The following is a 19,467-nucleotide window of genomic DNA, read 5'->3' as shown; positions in this document are numbered from 1 at the left end:
ACTGATATAGCGATATGCCATGACAAAGAGTGATAAGCATATGTTACAATAACAAAGATACTAGATGTCTCTTTAACACCTTTGAAAATATTAATTCTGCTATACCCCCATGCACTCTTTATGGCCATACAAAACAAACTAACTATATAGGTGTTAAAGATACCTCAAATGTCAAATCATATTGGCACATCAATCATTTATTTTTGCATTTTATATACATCATTGCAACTATACCATCATGTCAACTAAAGTCAATTGTAACAATGATCTGATTGCACAATAATTTAAAATAAAATCAATTACATATTAGACATAAAACTCGGATATCAGCTTTGGTGTAACCCAGTATAAAACAGGGGAGCCAGAGCCCTATTTGTGCAAGGGCAGCCAATTGCCCTCTTTTTTTTTTTTACCAAGAATAATATTAATTTATTTTCTGCCAGAATGAATAAAACTAGTAATTGAAAACGTTTGATGATTTCATGTTACGTTTTTTTTAAAAATATTAAACATAATGTGTATTGTCTAGTCATCTATGTCATTATAATCTATCAAAAGATCTTTTGCCTCCTATCCAATATGGAGTTATGTCCATGGGCCCGCATCTCTCCTTGATGAAGCAAAAGTCTGCAAGACGGATGCGCAAGTTAACACTGCATTTCCAAAACCGTAATAATACATTAAAAATAAATTAACAAAACATATTAAGCCTACTACACTTTGGTTAATCCCAATTAGCAAAAGTTATACTGCGATACAGGTCTGTAGGCCCCCTGCAAGTCTTGCATATTTGTGCTCCATTGTGGAAATCTATTATGTGGGCCCTATGGGCATACCTTGAAATCGTGGCATGGACTCAGAATTTTGTTTGTTTAAATTATGTTTTAAAGAATAAAGATTAACTTGATTCATTTGAGTCATTAAACAAAACAAACTTTAACTCTTTTTTTTTTCTTTTTAATTGATTCAATGATAATGACTAGTGAAGTCTAATTTAAGAAAATGAGTATCTACAACACAAAATCACTAAAGCTATACAACGAAAATTAGTTCTTACTACAAATAATTCCAAAAAACCATAAGTCGTTTTCAAATGCTGCCCCTGCAGATTCAGTTTGCTTCCAGCGCACCTGGTATAACATTGCACACAAATATAATAGTTATTACTAAGAATCTTCAGTGTTCAATACACACAATTTCAAAATGACTATACTGTCCTAAAAATCAATTGCTGCAGGCCTCTCAAATTGCAAGACCGGTGGTAAGTCTAAGTTTACATAACCCATTGGCCGCAGGCCTCTCAAGTTTACATAACCCATTGGTCGCAGGCCTCTCAAATTGCAAGACCGGTGGTAAGTCTAAGTTTACATAACCCATTGGTCGCAGGCCTCTCAAGTTTACATAACCCATTGGTCGCAGGCCTCTCAAATTGCAAGACCAGTAGTAAGTCTAAGTTTACATAACCCATTGGACGCAGGCCTCTCAAATTGCAAGACCGGTGGTAAGTCTAAGTTTACATAACCCATTGGCCGCAGGCCTCTCAAGTTTACATAACCCATTGGTCGCAGGCCTCTCAAGTTTACATAACCCATTGGTCGCAGGCCTCTCAAATTGCAAGACCAGTAGTAAGTCTAAGTTTACATAACCCATTGGTCGCAGGCCTCTCAAATTGCAAGACCGGTAGTAAGTCTAAGTTTACATAACCCATTGGTCATTATCATGTTAAATGTAGGATGTCATTTATATGGTCGTGATGGGTTCTGCAAAAACAAAATGGGTTACCTAAATTTGCTTTCGTGTCACCCATAAGACTACACAAGCAAGACAGGATCTATGCCAGTAATGTGGTAATTCCTGAATTAACCTAATTCTGAAATTCCCTTTCACTCAGTTATTCTTAAATTAGATGATTCAAGGGGCCAGTGCAAATTACTTGTACTTAACATGCATAATAAAATGAGCTCAAAAGTGGAGCAAATATAGTTGAGAATCAATGCTCCATATTAGGTGGAGCACTTTATACCAACATTATTGTCTCTTGAAGTTGTAGATATAAAAGTAATGTACAATCCACACATGCAAATTAAAGATTAAAACATTAATAATAATAACATGAAAATATGTATGTGTGTGTATATATATATATATATCATTGCATCAGCACAAGTGCCATACAAAATTTATGAAACCAGTTTGGCAAATATTTCATTCCCAGAGCGATAGCTAGGTGTATAAAACAATTCCCTAACGAGTTGTATAGATTTTGTATGGCACTCCCACTAATGTGATAATTTATTTATTATCCACAAACTGTGATTTATAACAAAAGTTAGACATGATTAATTGCTTCCCGATCAGTTTTAATAACATTCAGCGATGTCAATTACAGTGACGTTGTATGATGTCAATATCACAACTGCTACTAGACTGGTTAGTGCTCTTCACGGCAAACCAAATGGCCACATTGGGGAAAAAACATAGTTCAAGAATGTTAGTGAAATGTTTGCTGAATGAACTTGGGGCTGTTACAGCAATTATATTGATGTCAGAAGTGTGCCCCAACAGTTTTCAACCTATTATTATGACCCCTGCCATATAAGATAGCATGGGAAAATACAATATTTATGTGTAATGGTTTATTGTAGAATATGTGAGTAATACACACACACACACACACACACACACACACAGAGACATATACATTCAGGCTGTTGAAAGAACCACTTCAATTTTGTATCAGTGTTTGTATGTATGTATAAAACCCTGAGTATGAAGTCTTTACTAAGTTGCTGCATATCTCTGATTGGAAAATAAAAATCACAGTATCAATCACAACAATGTAGGCAGTATACTATTGTAATGCAATCCATCCCCAGTAGCACAATAGTAAAAAAAACACATAAATGCTATCCTAACGGTCGGTGAACATCATCGAAGACTTGACACAGCCTTTGTGGCAGCATCGTCCAAGTCAACGGCTGACATTATTGACAGCCTGCTGTTGTGTAAAATAATTTTAGCTTCATCGACGTTTGTACCTGCAGAAAAAAAGAGAAGATATTTTTAAAAAAGAGAGAAAAAAGTAGCATGTAACAGCCAACATAAGTGAATTATCCTGCAACCACCGTTTCTACTGGCCAATTATGATGACCGATTATAGCAGTCATAAACAGATTATGACTTTTAACCTTTGTGTACATAGATATATTATAAAAAAATGTTCCATTTTATTTCTAGTTTATCGTACAATGTAGATGAAAGAACAGAGATTACATCATAAAAATGTTAACTATAGTCCGTCATGCTATATAATTTACTACAAGTTATTTATTTCTGAGCAGACTGTTTTCTAAATTGGACAAAAATAGTATACGTATTTTTGTTATTTCCAAAACACTCTTTACATTTCTTCTTATGTCAAACCAAACTGAAATTATTTACAAAAACACTCTTTTTTTTCAGGAGGATGGGATGGACTATAGGTAATGATGTAGGATGTTGGCCAAAATCCACTTGGCAAGCCTTGCCGAATTTCCCATTCTTACCTTCACAAGATAAAGACGACATCCTATGTCAATAACTAGTTATTCTCTAAATGTAACTACACTGTTTTAGTATTATATTTAAGAAATAAAGGAAAACAAAGAAAAACAAAGACACATTATGGCTGAAAAAAAAGGTGAGTCTAGATGATTTTTGTGAATCGGTAGTGCATGAGCTAATTATTATTTTTCAAAAGGCATACAATAAAGTAAATTTAAGTGTCAGAAGATGCAGTAGGTGGGATGAGGGATGTGTACACCTATATATTATAGAGTATAATTTTCAGAGTTTGGAGGGGAGAGGGCAGTATACCCCTATGGCGATGTATGCACACTGACAGCGATACCTGTCAAAATCAGACACAAGATCGAACTACTGCACATGTTTGTAATGTTTCTGACCTTCGAGTCGCACTACCAGTGGAATTTCAAGGTTGATAGTCTTGCAAGCATTCACAATACCATTGGCTATCGTGGCACAGTTCACTATCCCACCAAATATGTTCACCAAGATTGCTTTGACCTGTAATGAAGGATATTAAATTATGATACATAAAAAAACAAGTGATATTTCAGATAATTTTAAAGTTAAAAGAATGATTTAAACTTGTGTAATTTAGTAATTATTCCCATTAAATCAAGGAAGGAACATTGCTGCAAAAGTTAAAATGGTTTCCCAATTAATGTATATTTAATTTAGTAATTGAACTGTGTGCACATACAGTATTTTCCTATGTATTATGCATACTTTTTCCCCCAAAAAATACAGGTTAAAAATGGGGGTGCATATTATACATAACAATAGAAAAAAGTTATCTTTTAAAAATGTCCAATGAGCACCCATAAAAAATCATCGATCAGTAGTTTACAGGTTATTGACAGTGTCCATTACAACAAAACACCTTTAAAAACCGCTTTTCATTTGTGATGGTTGTAATAAATGTAAAATAAATGTACAAAAATAGACCATAAATATTTATAATTTCCATGAGATTTAATTCGGCCATTTCTGTCAAAACCGGCAATATACGACACTACTATAAAATTAGAAATCTTGCGCATTCACGTTAGACACGAGAACCAAATGTAATATGCTATATTTTTGTTTTCATTTATTTATTAGTCATTTACAGTGTATGGGTATATACTTTGTCTTGATTTATGCATGTGTGACATGTAAGTATGCAAGTACTAGCCTACGTTTTGTGTGATATGTAGGTCTATGTACGCAAGTACCTAACTTAAGTTTTGTTTCTTGAATATACCACTGCTTTCGCTTTTAGTTAATTTTGGTGACAGGTGGAAAACGATACATCGATTTTGTGGTTTAAAAAAACAGTGCACATTATATTGTAGTTCATGTTTTTTTTCTTGGAATAAACCTTCAAAATGGGGGGGGAGAATACAATACCTGTTTGTCCGACGTGAGAAGCTTGTAGGCCTGTTGGTTACCCGTTTGTCTGACGTGAGAAACTTGTAGGCCTGTGTGACCTGTTGGTTATCGGTTTCATGTGAGAAGCTTGAAGACCTCTGTGACCTGCTGGTTACCTGTTTGTTTGACGTGAGAAGCTTAAAGACCTCTGTGACCTGTTGGTTACCTGTTTGTTTGACGTGAGAAGCTTGTAGGCCTCTGTGATCTGCTGGTTACCTGTTTGTTTGACGTGAGAAGCTTGTAGGCCTGTGTGACCTGTTGGTTACCTGTTTGTTTGACGTGAGAAGCTTGTAGGCCTCTGTGACCTGCTGGTCTGATGTGAGAAGCTTATAGGCCTGTGTGACCTGTTTGTTACCTGTTTGTCTAATGTGAGAAGCTTATAGGCCTGTGTGACCTGTTTGTTACCTGTTTGTCTGATGTGAGAAGCTTATAGGCCTGTGTGACCTGCTGGTTACCTGTTTGATGTGAGAAGCTTATAGGCCTGTGTGACCTGTTGGTTATCTGTTTGATGTGAGAAGCTTATAGGCCTGTGTGACCTGTTGGTTACCTGTTTGTCTAATGTGAGAAGCTTATAGGCCTGTGTGACCTGTTGGTTACCTGTTTGTCTGATGTGAGAAGCTTATAGGCCTGTGTGACCTGCTGGTTACCTGTTTGTCTGATGTGAGAAGCTTATAGGCCTGTGTGACCTGTTGGTTACCTGTTTGTCTGATGTGAGAAGCTTATAGGCCTGTGTGACCTGTTTGTTACCTGTTTGTCTAATGTGAGAAGCTTATAGGCCTGTGTGACCTGTTGGTTACCTGTTTGTCTAATGTGAGAAGCTTATAGGCCTGTGTGACCTGTTGGTTACCTGTTTGTCTAATGTGAGAAGCTTGTAGGCCTGTGTGACCTGTTGGTTACCTGTTTGTTTGACGTGAGAAGCTTAAAGACCTCTATGACCTGTTGGTTACCTGTTTGTTTGACGTGAGAAGCTTGTAGGCCTCTGTGACCTGCTGGTTACCTGTTTGTCTGACGTGAGAAGCTTATAGGCCTGTGTGACCTGTTGGTTACCTGTTTGTCTGATGTGAGAAGCTTATAGGCCTGTGTGACCTGTTGGTTACCTGTTTGTCTGATGTGAGAAGCTTATAGGCCTGTGTGACCTGCTGGTTACCTGTTTGTCTGATGTGAGAAGCTTATAGGCCTGTGTGACCTGTTGGTTACCTGTTTGTCTGATGTGAGAAGCTTATAGGCCTGTGTGAGGTTACCTGTTTGTCTGATGTGAGAAGCCTTTGACCTGTTGGTTACTGTTTGTCTGATGTGAGAAGCTTATAGGCCTGTGTGACCTGTTGGTTACCTGTTTGTCTGATGTGAGAAGCTTATAGGCCTCTTTGACCTGTTGGTTACCTGTTTGTCTGATGTGAGAAGCTTATAGGCCTCTTTGACCTGTTGGTTACCTGTTTGTCTGATGTGAGAAGCTTATAGGCCTGTGTGACCTGTTGGTTACCTGTTTGTCTGATGTGAGAAGCTTATAGGCCTGTGTGACCTGTTGGTCTGATGTGAGAAGCTTATAGGCCTGTGTGACCTGTTTGTTACCTGTTTGTCTAATGTGAGAAGCTTGTAGGCCTCTTTGACCTGTTGGTTACCTGTTTGTCTGATGTGAGAAGCTTATAGGCCTGTGTGACCTGTTGGTTACCTGTTTGACTGATGTGAGAAGCTTATAGGCCTGTGTGACCTGTTGGTTACCTGTTTATCTGATGTGAGAAGCTTGTAGGCCTCTTTGACCTGTTGGTTACCTGTTTGTCTTACGTGAGAAGCTTGTAGGCCTGTGTGACCTGTTGGTTACCTGTTTGTCTGATGTGAGAAGCTTATAGGCCTGTGTGACCTGTTGGTTACCTGTTTGTCTGATGTGAGAAGCTTATAGGCCTGTGTGACCTGTTTGTCTTACGTGAGAAGCTTATAGGCCTGTGTGACCTGTTGGTTACCTGTTTGTCTGATGTGAGAAGCTTATAGGCCTGTGTGACCTGTTGGTTACCTGTTTGTCTGATGTGAGAAGCTTGTAGGCCTCTTTGACCTGTTGGTTACCTGTTTGTCTTACGTGAGAAGCTTGTAGGCCTGTGTGACCTGTTGGTTACCTGTTTGTCTGATGTGAGAAGCTTATAGGCCTGTGTGACCTGTTGGTTACCTGTTTGTCTTACGTGAGAAGCTTGTAGGCCTGTGTGACCTGTTGGTTACCTGTTTGTCTGATGTGAGAAGCTTATAGGCCTGTGTGACCTGTTGGTTACCTGTTTGTCTGATGTGAGAAGCTTATAGGCCTGTGTGACCTGTTGGTTACCTGTTTGTCTGATGTGAGAAGCTTATAGGCCTGTGTGACCTGTTGGTTACCTGTTTGTCTTACGTGAGAAGCTTGTAGGCCTGTGTGACCTGTTGGTTACCTGTTTGTCTTACGTGAGAAGCTTATAGGCCTGTGTGACCTGTTGGTTACCTGTTTGTCTTACGTGAGAAGCTGTAGGCCTGTGTGACCTGTTGGTTACCTGTTTGTCTTACGTGAGAAGCTTGTAGGCCTCTTTGACCTGTTGGTTACCTGTTTGTCTTACGTGAGAAGCTTGTAGGCCTGTGTGACCTGTTGGTTACCTGTTTGTCTTACGTGAGAAGCTTATAGGCCTGTGTGACCTGTGTTACCTGTTTGTCTTACGTGAGAAGCTTTAGGCCTGTGTGTTTGTACCTGTTTACTAATGTGAGAAGCTTGTAGGCCTCTTTGACCTGTTGGTTACCTGTTTGTCTGATGTGAGAAGCTTATAGGCCTGTGTGACCTGTTGGTTACCTGTTTGTCTGATGTGAGAAGCTTATAGGCCTGTGTGACCTGTTGGTTACCTGTTTGTCTTACGTGAGAAGCTTGTAGGCCTCTTTGACCTGTTGGTTACCTGTTTGTCTTACGTGAGAAGCTTGTAGGCCTGTGTGACCTGTTGGTTACCTGTTTGTCTGATGTGAGAAGCTTATAGGCCTGTGTGACCTGTTGGTTACCTGTTTGTCTGATGTGAGAAGCTTATAGGCCTGTGTGACCTGTTGGTTACCTGTTTGTCTGATGTGAGAAGCTTGTAGGCCTCTTTGACCTGTTGGTTACCTGTTTGTCTTACGTGAGAAGCTTGTAGGCCTGTGTGACCTGTTGGTTACCTGTTTGTCTGATGTGAGAAGCTTATAGGCCTCTGTAACCTGTTTGTCTTACGTGAGAAGCTTGTAGGCCTCTTTGACCTGTTGGTTACCTGTTTGTCTTACGTGAGAAGCTTGTAGGCCTGTGTGACCTGTTGGTTACCTGTTTGTCTTACGTGAGAAGCTTATAGGCCTCTGTGACCTGTTGGTTACCTGTTTGTCTGATGTGAGAAGCTTGAAGGCCTGTGTGACCTGCTGCTCATTGACGTTGCCACCGACATCGAGGAAGTTGGCAGGAGATCCTCCGTGTAACTTGATGATGTCCATGGTCGCCATGGCCAGACCAGCTCCATTCACTGAACAACAACATATAAAATGTAATGCAAACCTTACATATCAGTTCTTACATAAATAAAATATTGGCATGGTAACCTTACACATTATTGTTATTACTGTTACTGAGGTTACCACTTTGATTTTGTTTTTTAAATTACTTGGTAACTTGAACTGCCTTTTGGCAAAAAAAAAATAATCCATTTTGCTACCTAGATTAGGGCTTGATGGAAATTGACATGATGTAACAGAAAAATTAATTGCCCTCTTTCTAGATATAACCAAAACATTTAGGGCCAGTTGTAACCATATATACAACATAAAAACATGTAAATGGCATTGTCTGCTCAATATGAAAGTGAAATGTAAAGATAAGGCCTAAAAACATTAAGTGAATATGACCCTACCGAAAAAAAGGGCTGACCGTAATTTTTTCCGATTTATTAATACATGTATGTAGGTAAAATGAGTAACCATACAGTAGTAAATATAGTTTTTAAAAAAGAAGAAAAAAGCACAGAACACTGAAAAGTTTTTAATACAAAATTGTTATGGAATTTTTGTTGTTTGAAGATTACTAATGCATCTAAGTGTGTTTGAAAAAACATATTGTAATTTAAACAGAGTATTTAGAGTACCGGTAATTTAGAGTATTGCTAAAGCAATACATGTCCCCTACCGAGCCAAAACTATTTCTATCTTTTAAGTCCAAGGGACATAATGGATATATACATGTATATATATATATATAAAATGGTTATAGCACTATGAAATTCAACTTTGATCTATAACAGTACATGATAAAGTTATACTCAAAATTACCCCCCTAATAAAAAAAAAATTTAAACTAAATTTTATAAAATCATACAGTGTTATCCCCTCCCACCTCCCCCCAAATATAAAAGCTGAGATTGCCATTACTGGACCCAGAGTATGAATGTACCTAAACATGCGATGTTGCCGTCCATGCCGATGTAGTTGAGGTTGTGTCTCGAGGCTTCCACCTCACGTGGGTCACTTTCTGAAGTGTCTTCCATTGCAAAAATTTCCTTTTGTCGAAACGACGCATTGTCGTCAAAGTTTATCTTTGCATCAAAGCATACCACTGAAAACAAACACAAAAAAGTAGATTGCAACTGACGAGCGCACAGCAACACTCGAGCACAAACGAGAAACTACCTATTGCATTACACTCCCATATATAAATAAAAGTACTTACAATTAGCAAAGAATAGGTAAGTCTTTTATATAGCATTTATCTCACTCACATGAAATAAACTTAGTATGATTCATAACATATTTACATGGTTGCTACAATAACAAATTACCAACGTTTCAATATTTTTCAACAACCTCAAAACCTGATTGCTACCAACATCCAATTCGTTAATGTGGTGCATGTCAGTACATGCACCACTACTGAATACAACATCCAAATACTTTTCATACAGAAATGTACTATTACCTCTGCCGTCTGTAGTCTCTCCAAAGGGGTTTATTTCAATCTGGGTTGCATCAACCTTGAGAAAGAGTTTGTACAGGTTCTGCAACTGGCTGGCAGCCTGAAAATTAATTCACTTTCAATGAATTTGCCCATATTGAAAATGGTAAACTGTTTGTATAATTTTTGGTTCACTTTAGAAAATAGTTACATCCAAGATATGTAATATAACCTCAACAAACATTACACCCTGGACATAATAAATATTTAGGACAACTTTATATTACAGATTACCAAATGTTACCAGAATCACGAATGACGGGCAAAGAAATAGACATTTGCTGTTAAAAGATGGGTTTTTTTTTTTTTTTAGACGTGTGGAACTTCTGTTATTGTAAACTTTTTGCTTAGTATTATTATCAGAAGAAAACAATGGATTACCCTCTTGCCATATAAAAATTGAGAGGCTAATTACATTTCCCAATAGCTGATTTTAATAGAAATAACTCAGAATTCCATACAGGAAATAAAATGAATGACCTGATTATACAACCCAGGATTCCATACAGGAAACAAAAGGAACAGGTTTTAATATACCTGTTGCTGCAGGTTGTTCTTGAATCCAAGGTTTTTAGCCATCTTCGTTGCCTGAGTGTCTGTCATTCCTTGTGTTATATCAATAGCATCCTGTTGATTAAAATACACAGAACATTTATGTTTGTTAAAACCTCTGATATATTTTTATGCATATATTTATTAAAAGTAAACATTACCAAATTAAAACGATGGAACGGTAAATAATATTCGATGACACCTCAGCACATTTTAAAACTACAGCTGGGGTATTTTTATAAAATAGACGATGGTGACAAATTCTAAAGTTTTTAATATAAAAAACCCAGTAATGTGTTAGAGAGGGTTAGAGGTTGGGGTTAGGGTTAGTAATGGGGGTGGAGGACAAGGGTTCGAGATATCACTAATAAAAGACAAGCACTGTTCAATCAAAACAACTGTCATAAAAATTTATATGCATAGACATTTTTGTAGATGGATGGTAATTGAGGACTAGTTTTCTTTAAAGTGCTAAGATGCACACATAATACACGTTTCTATACAGCAAAGTTTACAATGTGGAGCACACAAAAGTGACGGCAGTGGAACTCTGATGAGATACACTGTAATATTAGTATTAAACTGTACTGCCTCGTAGGTTGTTGAGACTTCTCTAAATCTAATAAAAATGAAACCTACGTAGAAGATGGCTTCTGGCGTTTTACTAGCAACCTCTTCAATGTCCATGCCTCCTTGAGTACTTCCCACCATGACCGGCCCGTCATATTTACGGTCCATGAGAATAGCAAAGTACGTCTCTCGTTCAATGTCTAGAGCCTCGGCCACCATTACCTGCAATAGGAAAAGAAAGAAATGTGTGTTGAACGACACATCAGTACAATTCAAACTACAGCTATCTGGTGTCTAGATTATGGCTATCTTCACTCTTCCTTCACATACTGCCACCATATTATTTTCACAAGTCAAGGTATTATTCCATATAGAATACCACGTCGTAACTTTGCATAGTAACCTGCATAAGCCACTCCAGAACTGGTCTTAATTCATTGGTTCCCCAGCTTGTTACATATTTCTTTCCTACTATTTAAAGAAACATGGCTGTTTTCATGTTAAATTGTGGTGTTTGCCACAATATTTTGACCAAAGACAACAAATATCCATATTTATCTAGACATTCCCCATATTCACTGATATCAAGAGGTACTAGTATTGGGCTACATTTTAAACTGTGCACATATTATATCATAGTAGATTGGGGAAGCCATATTTCTTTCTTGTCCAATGTTTAATAGCAAAATGTGAATGGTCAGTGATACCATGTAAGGGACATAATCATTGTTTTCAAATGTATTTCCTATAGAATACACTAGTAGTTTGGATCGGTTTATGTGGGTAACTATGCCAATGACTTCTATGACCTAGTTTTACTACTGAGCTACATTCTGCCAGTACTTGGAACAGGCAGGAAGAAATGTTTTAACGACACTGTTGACACATTTTTAATTACAAAAATGAGGACCACACAGATAGTGTTAGAAGAAATCTGCTGCTCCATTGGCTAATCATTTTAATTAAAGGGACATTCCCGAATTTGCTGCATTGTAAGATGTTTCCGACTAATAAAATATTTCTACAATTAAACTTACATATTAAATATATTTTCTTGTTTAGAATATCAGTCTGTATATTCAATGTGTTTCTGGTCATTTTAATATTTGTAAGAAGCCCAAACTGGATTTTGTCTTCAAATGATTTCGTACGTACGAAAAACTCTTTTTTTTAGGATATAAAATGAAATTTAACCTAGTACAAATAATAGAACGATCAGAAACACATTTAATATACAGCCACTAATATTTTATGCAGAAAAATATATTTAATATGTAATTACAATTGTTAAAAAGTCTTTGTTAGTCAATAACATCTTATAAACTGCAGCGAACTCAGGAATGTCCTTTTAACAGCACAGGATATTTTATATGCACCTTCTTACAAGCAGGACAGTACATATCATGGCATTTTTTTTTTTACACCAGTTGTGGAGCACCAGCTGGAAGGAGAAGTAGCCTGACATCGATCATTCATCAGGCAAGCCCTTTACCATGGGGCTTCATGTACATCCCACCAATACATGGAACAGAGTACAAATATACAAACAACAGATGAGCAATTAACAAGCATGTTTGGACAACAGCAGGGTCTGTGCTTATAAAACTTTTACAGTCCAGACTCAATCCTAATGACGTCACACACATACAATTCTTATGGTGTTGTCATGACATTACTGTCTCAGATTCTATTAAGAGTCTCGAGTCTAGACTCTAAATATTTTATAAGCATCAGGCCTTGTTAAACTGCTATCGTGATCCTGGTTACAGGTTGCCCCATCTTCATGTCACTGCGACAAGTATTGTTGTGTTTTGCTACTAATAATAAACACTCAATAAAAAATTTACCATTTACTAATGAATAAATGCTTGGAAAACAAGTTTTAACCTGATCTCTCACCAATGGTATTTTTCTCTATTTCAATAAAGTGGTCCAAACTTTCCAACAGCCAGTGAAATAGCTTAAAACTTCTATCACAGGGACATGAGAGGGGCTGGAACAAAAGAGCTTATTGCTCACCTTCTTTCTTCCCAAGCTGAACAAAGGCTTTCAAATAGCATATCCTGGATTGGACAAAACTGGCCAGTCGCAGCGAAGCTGACGAAATCCAGCCAAGGGAATGTACTATGCGCGATACTACTTTTGATCTAACTCTTGTGCACTGTGCAGCAGTCTCCTTCAGCCAAAAGGTGCATCGGTTGTTGTTTTTTTTTTGTTGATTTTTAAAAGACAAAATGGAAAAGTGCATTTACGTGTTTCCGCGTAACTCTCACATCTCTGTAATCAGTCTTCTGGTTCTGGTTGCCAACAGCAACTTCCTTCTTTCCCCTGAGAAAAAGGGGTCCGGTTTAGTCGGCAGAAAATGTTTTTGTAGAAAAACACACCCTCGTCCATAAACTTTTGTATAACACGTGACACACCCTTTCTCTCCTCTAGAGTGTTAAGTAGCTGAATGGTTCCATGATAGATTTACCTGATTGACTTTGACTCCTTCTTGTCCTGTTTGTTTTGTAACTAACCGTTGTCCCAGCATACTCTCCACCAATGCGGACACTTTGTTAGGTCTAGTGAAAAATAAAACAATATTTAACCACTCAGCAAGCTAGCTTTTCTTAAGATTAAGAATAATAAATGGGGATAATAACACAAGTCGATGTTTCTACTGCATGCTATTTCATGAGTATAGTATAGTATGCAGGTGTAATTTCAGTACAGCAATGAAACATAAAATGTGTTCACCTTTTAAAATGGTACCTTACTGACGTCCACATTTCAAGGCACCATTTTCAAAGAATTAAAAAAGAAGAACTTTGTTTTGTTTAACAACACCACTAGACTCTAGAGCACATTGATTTATTAATCATCGGCTATTGAATGTCTTAACACTTGGTAATTAGACATATAGTCTTAGAGAGGAAACCTGCTACATTTTTTTTTTAGTAGTAGAAAGGGATCTTTTACATCACCATCCCACAGAGAGGATAGCACATACCACGGAATGATATACCAGTCATGGTGCACTGGCTGGAACAAGAGATAACCCAAAGGGCCCACCGACGAGAATACATCTCAGACTGACCGTGCATCAAATGAGTGGGTTAACAATGGTCTACGTCCTGCCCACTATAGTATAGTATACAGACAGTTGTAATTTCATGAAACATAAATGTGTTCTCCTTTTAAAATTCTATTTTATATAACAACTTACTATATTCTGAATTCTAAAATTATCTCAAGTCTTTGGCACAAAAAAATATTTTAACAGGAGCTCAAACGATGAAGATCCGACAGATTAGCAGAAGTTTACAAATACTTACTCTTTGGTAAGATGGACACCTCCTTTGAAGCCATTACTGAACACTCCCTTACCACGTCCTCCAGCCAGTATCTGAGCTTTAATCACATATTCAGTTACCTCTGAAACAAAGCAAAAACAATTGGAAATTGTAAACCAGTCGATGCAATTTCCTGGCAGATGGTTTAATGTATCAAGGCTCGAACTTAACAACCTTTGTGCCGTTGGTAAAGCTCCTCAACAATGGCAAAATGTATACACCTGGTGTACATTATCGGCATATATTAACATTTGAACTATGTCTCATTTCAACCACTTTTATTTGCCGTTTCTCCCATGGCAATTCTTTTAAAAATAAGTCTGATCCCTTGTTGCATGAGAAAAATGTTTAGATTTAAGTGTTCTCCAACTTTTATGCGACCAGGTTGACGGACATGTGGACGAAGTCCACGAGGGGGGGGGGGGAGGGGGGAGGTGAGCCCCTCTCGCACCGGAAAATTTTGTAAATCTGAAGTCACAAAAGGTGCTTTTTTCTGGCATTTAATAGTTGATTTAAATAAAGTTAACCATAATCTATCTCATGATCTGCCGCACCGGCACCGGTCACACTGAAGTAGTAGGGCCTAGATGATCATAAGCCTAAATGTGTGCGGCCAGTGGGCTAATCTCACCCGGAAAATTTTGAAAATAAAAGCTCATATACTGTATAACCGGAAATTTTCGTGGTCTCAATTTTTCATGGTTTGGGGGATAAAAACATTTCGAGGTCTTTTATTTTCGAGGTCTGGTAAATCTTTAAAACTGATCATTTTTATTTTCGTTGTTTCAACAAATCCTGTTGGTAAATACCATTCATTTTTCATTAAAAGTTTCACGTCGTCAGCATCCAGTCGACAATTACACCAGACGATCAAAGCTCACAGTTAAACAATAGAGGACTCAATCTCGATTGGCTATTACAGTATGCTATTAGCGAAACAACTGATCACAGTCATTGATTCTGTTTGATGTTTAATCTGAGCTTGACATGTTTCCTTCTTAATCCTATGGTAAGCTGGCTAATTATACCAGCATTGCACGAATACTGTTGTGCACGCATTTTACAACCAAAACGAAATCGTGAGTCTCTTGAGCTGGTTAAACAAATCTGTTGGTAGCGATAGTTTTTTTGCCGTCCCCGTCACAAGGACCAGAACTTGAAATCCCGTCGTCATGTATCGATGCTGCAAACAAAGCCATATTGACACCTAAATCGACAAAACGGAAACGTGAATATAGCAGGAAATGTTGAAAGCCGCATTCACCAATCCCGGAATCACTGATGCAGTGCGTGAGGCTCGACGTGAGCCTAACTGTTCTGTGTGCATATTCAAGTAGTGCTGCATTCAAACAATGTTTTTGTTAATACTAGTATTTTATTCTAGTAGTGCTGCGTGGAAACGAAATTCTTTATAATAGTGTTTTATTCAGGGACATTCAAACGAACCATTTTGACGTTTTTATTTCAGTAGTGCTGTTTTCTGTTTAGGTTGTTGATTATTTGTGTACCGTGTTTTTTCTTGTTCATCAATAAATACGTAGTTATGTTCTTTGAGAGTTAATAAATATTATGGCGTGTTCACTTAAAAAGTAATAACTTGTCGTCTTGCATATATTATTACAATTATTTTGCGGATTTCCTGTAGTCTGCGCATGCGCGGGAAATAAAAGTTCCGGTAAATAGTATACCGTATATTTTAGAGCGGTAACGATGATTATTTTGATAGAATTTAATGGGTTTTTTTTCAAATATTTTTGAGGCAGGGATCCAATCAGATTCGTTCTTACAAATGTGTTGAATTAGAATATTATTATTATATACTCCAAGTCCAAGAACAGGCTAAATATAGCGATAGGTGAATAGAACTGTTTTTTTCGTCATAGCGGATTGATTTTCGACTTGGCGGCATTTTTTATCAGCTTGGCGGACCCGTCTGCGAAAATCTTCAGCTTGGCGGCGCAAATTCTCAGCTTGGCGGGTGTACAAGCCGCTTACTGGGGTTGGAGAACACTGAGATTTGCAAGGAGATACCAGATATTTGCTAGCCTGGTGGACTCATGTTCGGCATGGTGGACATGATTTTGCAAATCATGAAAAAGAAAGAAATGTTTTATATAATGATGCACTCAGACATAATATGGTTAAGGACTCAGCCACACTAGTATGGCAGAGTATCAACCTGGCTATGCATGATAGGCTATGGAGTTAGAGAACACTGGTTATATATTACCATAATTATCCCTGATCTAAACGTAACACACAAAGGGAAATAACTAAGGATTAACACTGGAGCTGTAAACTACCAGATAGACAGGAATTTATCCAGGATTTTTCACCAGGGCCACATGGCTGATCGGATTGGGAAAATTATCACGATTTGAGTCATAATAGGGAATTTATAGCCAAGAAATTGTCAATTTTCTGTGACATTTGTTTTGGGGAAGGTGCCAATTTCGGTACTGTACAATGCTTGGAGAAGTCCCTGATAGAGTGATTTTTCAACATACTTTTTAATCATCCAGGGTTCACAGACTTAAAAGACCAAACAAATTCAAAGACTTTCAAAAACAGAATGCAATAAAAATACCAAATCAATTCATTTACATTGCTGTCCATGGCAAAAAAAATAGCTTTTTTACATGCATCATGACAGATTAAACTTTGTAACTGGAAACTATCAAGTGCATGCAGCTGTAAAAGATATCATCATTGCTTTGGCTACGATTTGTCGGAATTTAAAGACATCTAAAGACTTTTATTACAATTCAAAGACTTTCAAAGACCTAAAAATAATGTTTTCAAATTCAGACTTTCAAGGAATTTAAAGACCGCTACGAACCCTAATCATCATATACACTTTTATGGTACATTGTTGTTCCCTAAAATACTTTTATTTATTAATATTATTATTTTTTTTATGTTCCCTAACATACTTTTGAATCACATACATGCATATTTGCTTCTGTAGAACATTTTATCAACTTTACCATCATTTTAAAAATGGGGTGGTGGAAAGTAGCATGCCACATTGACAGTCCTGATCAAACCTTACTCAATCTGTCTGCAATGGACGATGCCTCTGCTACGGTAGAAGCAACCTCAAACTTCTGGACCAAAATGTTGTTGTCGGCCATGAGACGCTTGCTCTGGTACTCTTGCAAGTTGAGACATCGAACTGGAGCCGAACATATACATACCTGTAAGTGAAAATAAATTGCCCTTGAATATTGAAAAAGTTAAATAAATAAAGTTTGTTTTGTTTAATGACACAACTAGAGCACATTGATTAAATAACCATCGGCTATTGGATGTCAAACATTTTGTAATTCTGACATAGTCATCAGAGGAAACCCCCAACATTTTTCCTAATCAGGTCAGAACAAGCTGTTGTAGCCTACACCTGTCTTGAGCACAGGTGCATGCCTTAGCCGGCTCCTCTGTCCAGGACATGGTTTTTCATAATGCAACAAGGAATCTTTTATATGCACTTTCCTACAGACAGAAAACACATACCACGACCTTTAACCAGTTCTGATGAATCAGAACTGGTTGAAATGAGGGGAAAAAACCCAATCAATTGAATAGATCAACACATGCATTCAACACAAGCACTCAACTGAATGAGCTAAATCCTGGTCCCTTTGAATATTGACAAAATACCTCGGCTCGAAATATTTAGGCAAAGACTTCTGTATTCCTCCCACTTGAGGTACTGAATTGGCGATATCAACTAAATATTACATTAAACGCTACAAATGATGTGCTATGGTCTGGATTCGAATTCCCAACCATCAGTACTGTAACCGAGCGCTCCAGCTACACAACAAGTGACACTGCAGTTTAATGCTTATAAAGTTTATACTTATTGGGTGTATTTTGACTTAATGAAAAGAACATCTACGAAATAAACTAATGTAATAATCCACATTCTCAGATGATTCTGTCTTCTTTGCTAAATTTCCAACAAAAGCACCCTTCCTTGTGGAACTCTTTATACACAGAATATCCAAAATGTCTAATTTGTTAAAGACAAAACAAAGACTTGCCAAACACTTGAAACAGACATGTTTTTACAAAACTTAGGCCTAATTAAAATTATAATTTGAAACTTAAAGTTTGGGGGGGGTTAGTTTAAATGTGTCTATTGCTTCATAATTTGTCACCATTAGCAAAGAACAGCTAATAATATTTATAAAAAAAAAAAAATTAAAATTAAAAAAAATTAATATATAATAAAGTGAAAGTTGTTACACAATCGACTGGTCTCAAGACTCAAGTGCACCACCGAAATAAAGCGATCCGAAATAAAATACCAGTGTTAAAAGTGCCCGAGTGACACGTTTTTAATCGCGGTACTCCACATACATAAGTAACAGCTATTTATACACTTATTGTAATGGCTTATAAATGCATCAATGAAACGCCAATATAAACCCCAGAACATTTATTATTAATCACCTGCTTCTGAAGAAGGCGAACTGTCTCGACACAACGTCCCCTAAAAAGCGGTAACATGGTCGCTGTTTACCTTCGAAAGACTGTTTACTTCAAATGTCTATTTACGCATAACAAATAAGTGCACGTACAATGGCTAGTACAAAATGAAATCCATAAAAACCCCAAACTATATGAAATTATTAAGGAAATTTATTTTTAAAAACCCCAAAACAACAACAAAAGAATCCTTAATTTTGTTGGGATGGTAGGGGGAGGTTACTTTTGACGTATTTAACCATTTCGTAACCTTCTGCGGGGGGGGGGGGGGGTTCTAGTAACGCACTTTTTTCTTTTTTTTTGCTATCTACACATTGTCAGTCTTTTTTGTGTGGAGAATCTATATAACTTTACACAATTTATTAAAACCCTTTGATTAATAATATTAGGTTGAAGGAGTCTAAAGATAAAAATTTATATCTTCTGTCAAATATCAATTATGTCACACAGCACTGAATGTATAACATTTGAGTTAAGTTTGTATGACGCTCCTAGTACTGGAGCAAATTGTTAAAATCGGGAACCAATATTCGGGCAAAGTGTGCTAATCTGACTGAGACGTTTTTACCATGCATTTCCATCATC

At 37.2% G+C, this 19,467-nt stretch overlaps 1 protein-coding gene across 1 annotated transcript; it reads right to left on the bottom strand.

The window, feature by feature from the left end:
• Positions 1–181: 181 nt before the first annotated feature.
• LOC121369234 (succinate--CoA ligase [GDP-forming] subunit beta, mitochondrial-like) lies at positions 182–18,939 on the bottom strand. Its single transcript, XM_041494187.1, has 11 exons — positions 18,847–18,939; positions 17,441–17,585; positions 14,371–14,470; positions 13,527–13,617; positions 11,123–11,275; positions 10,469–10,558; positions 9,896–9,992; positions 9,374–9,535; positions 8,311–8,453; positions 3,945–4,065; positions 182–3,038 (listed from the first exon to the last, which is right to left on the bottom strand). The coding sequence occupies exons 1-11, from the start codon at positions 18,901–18,903 to the stop codon at positions 2,929–2,931; spliced, it is 1,269 nt and encodes a 422-aa protein (XP_041350121.1). The 5' UTR covers positions 18,904–18,939; the 3' UTR covers positions 182–2,928.
• Between the last annotated feature and the right edge of the window lie 528 nt (positions 18,940–19,467).

Source organism: Gigantopelta aegis, chromosome 3 (assembly GCF_016097555.1).
Source record: "Gigantopelta aegis isolate Gae_Host chromosome 3, Gae_host_genome, whole genome shotgun sequence".
In the NCBI taxonomy this organism is placed as follows: Eukaryota; Metazoa; Mollusca; class Gastropoda; order Neomphalida; family Peltospiridae; genus Gigantopelta; species Gigantopelta aegis.
This window is presented reverse-complemented; position numbering and strand designations above follow the sequence as displayed.

Coding starts and splice junctions, on each gene's coding strand:
- LOC121369234 (XM_041494187.1), bottom strand. CDS start 18,903: ATGTTACCGCTTTTTAGGGGACGTTGTGTCGAGACAGTTCGCCTTCTT. Junction 11,276..13,526: donor AAGGAGTCAAAGTCAATCAG/GTAAATCTATCA, acceptor TTCCTATTGCAG/GTAATGGTGGCCGAGGCTCT. Junction 9,536..9,895: donor AGAGACTACAGACGGCAGAG/GTAATAGTACAT, acceptor GTTTGTTTTCAG/TGGTATGCTTTGATGCAAAG.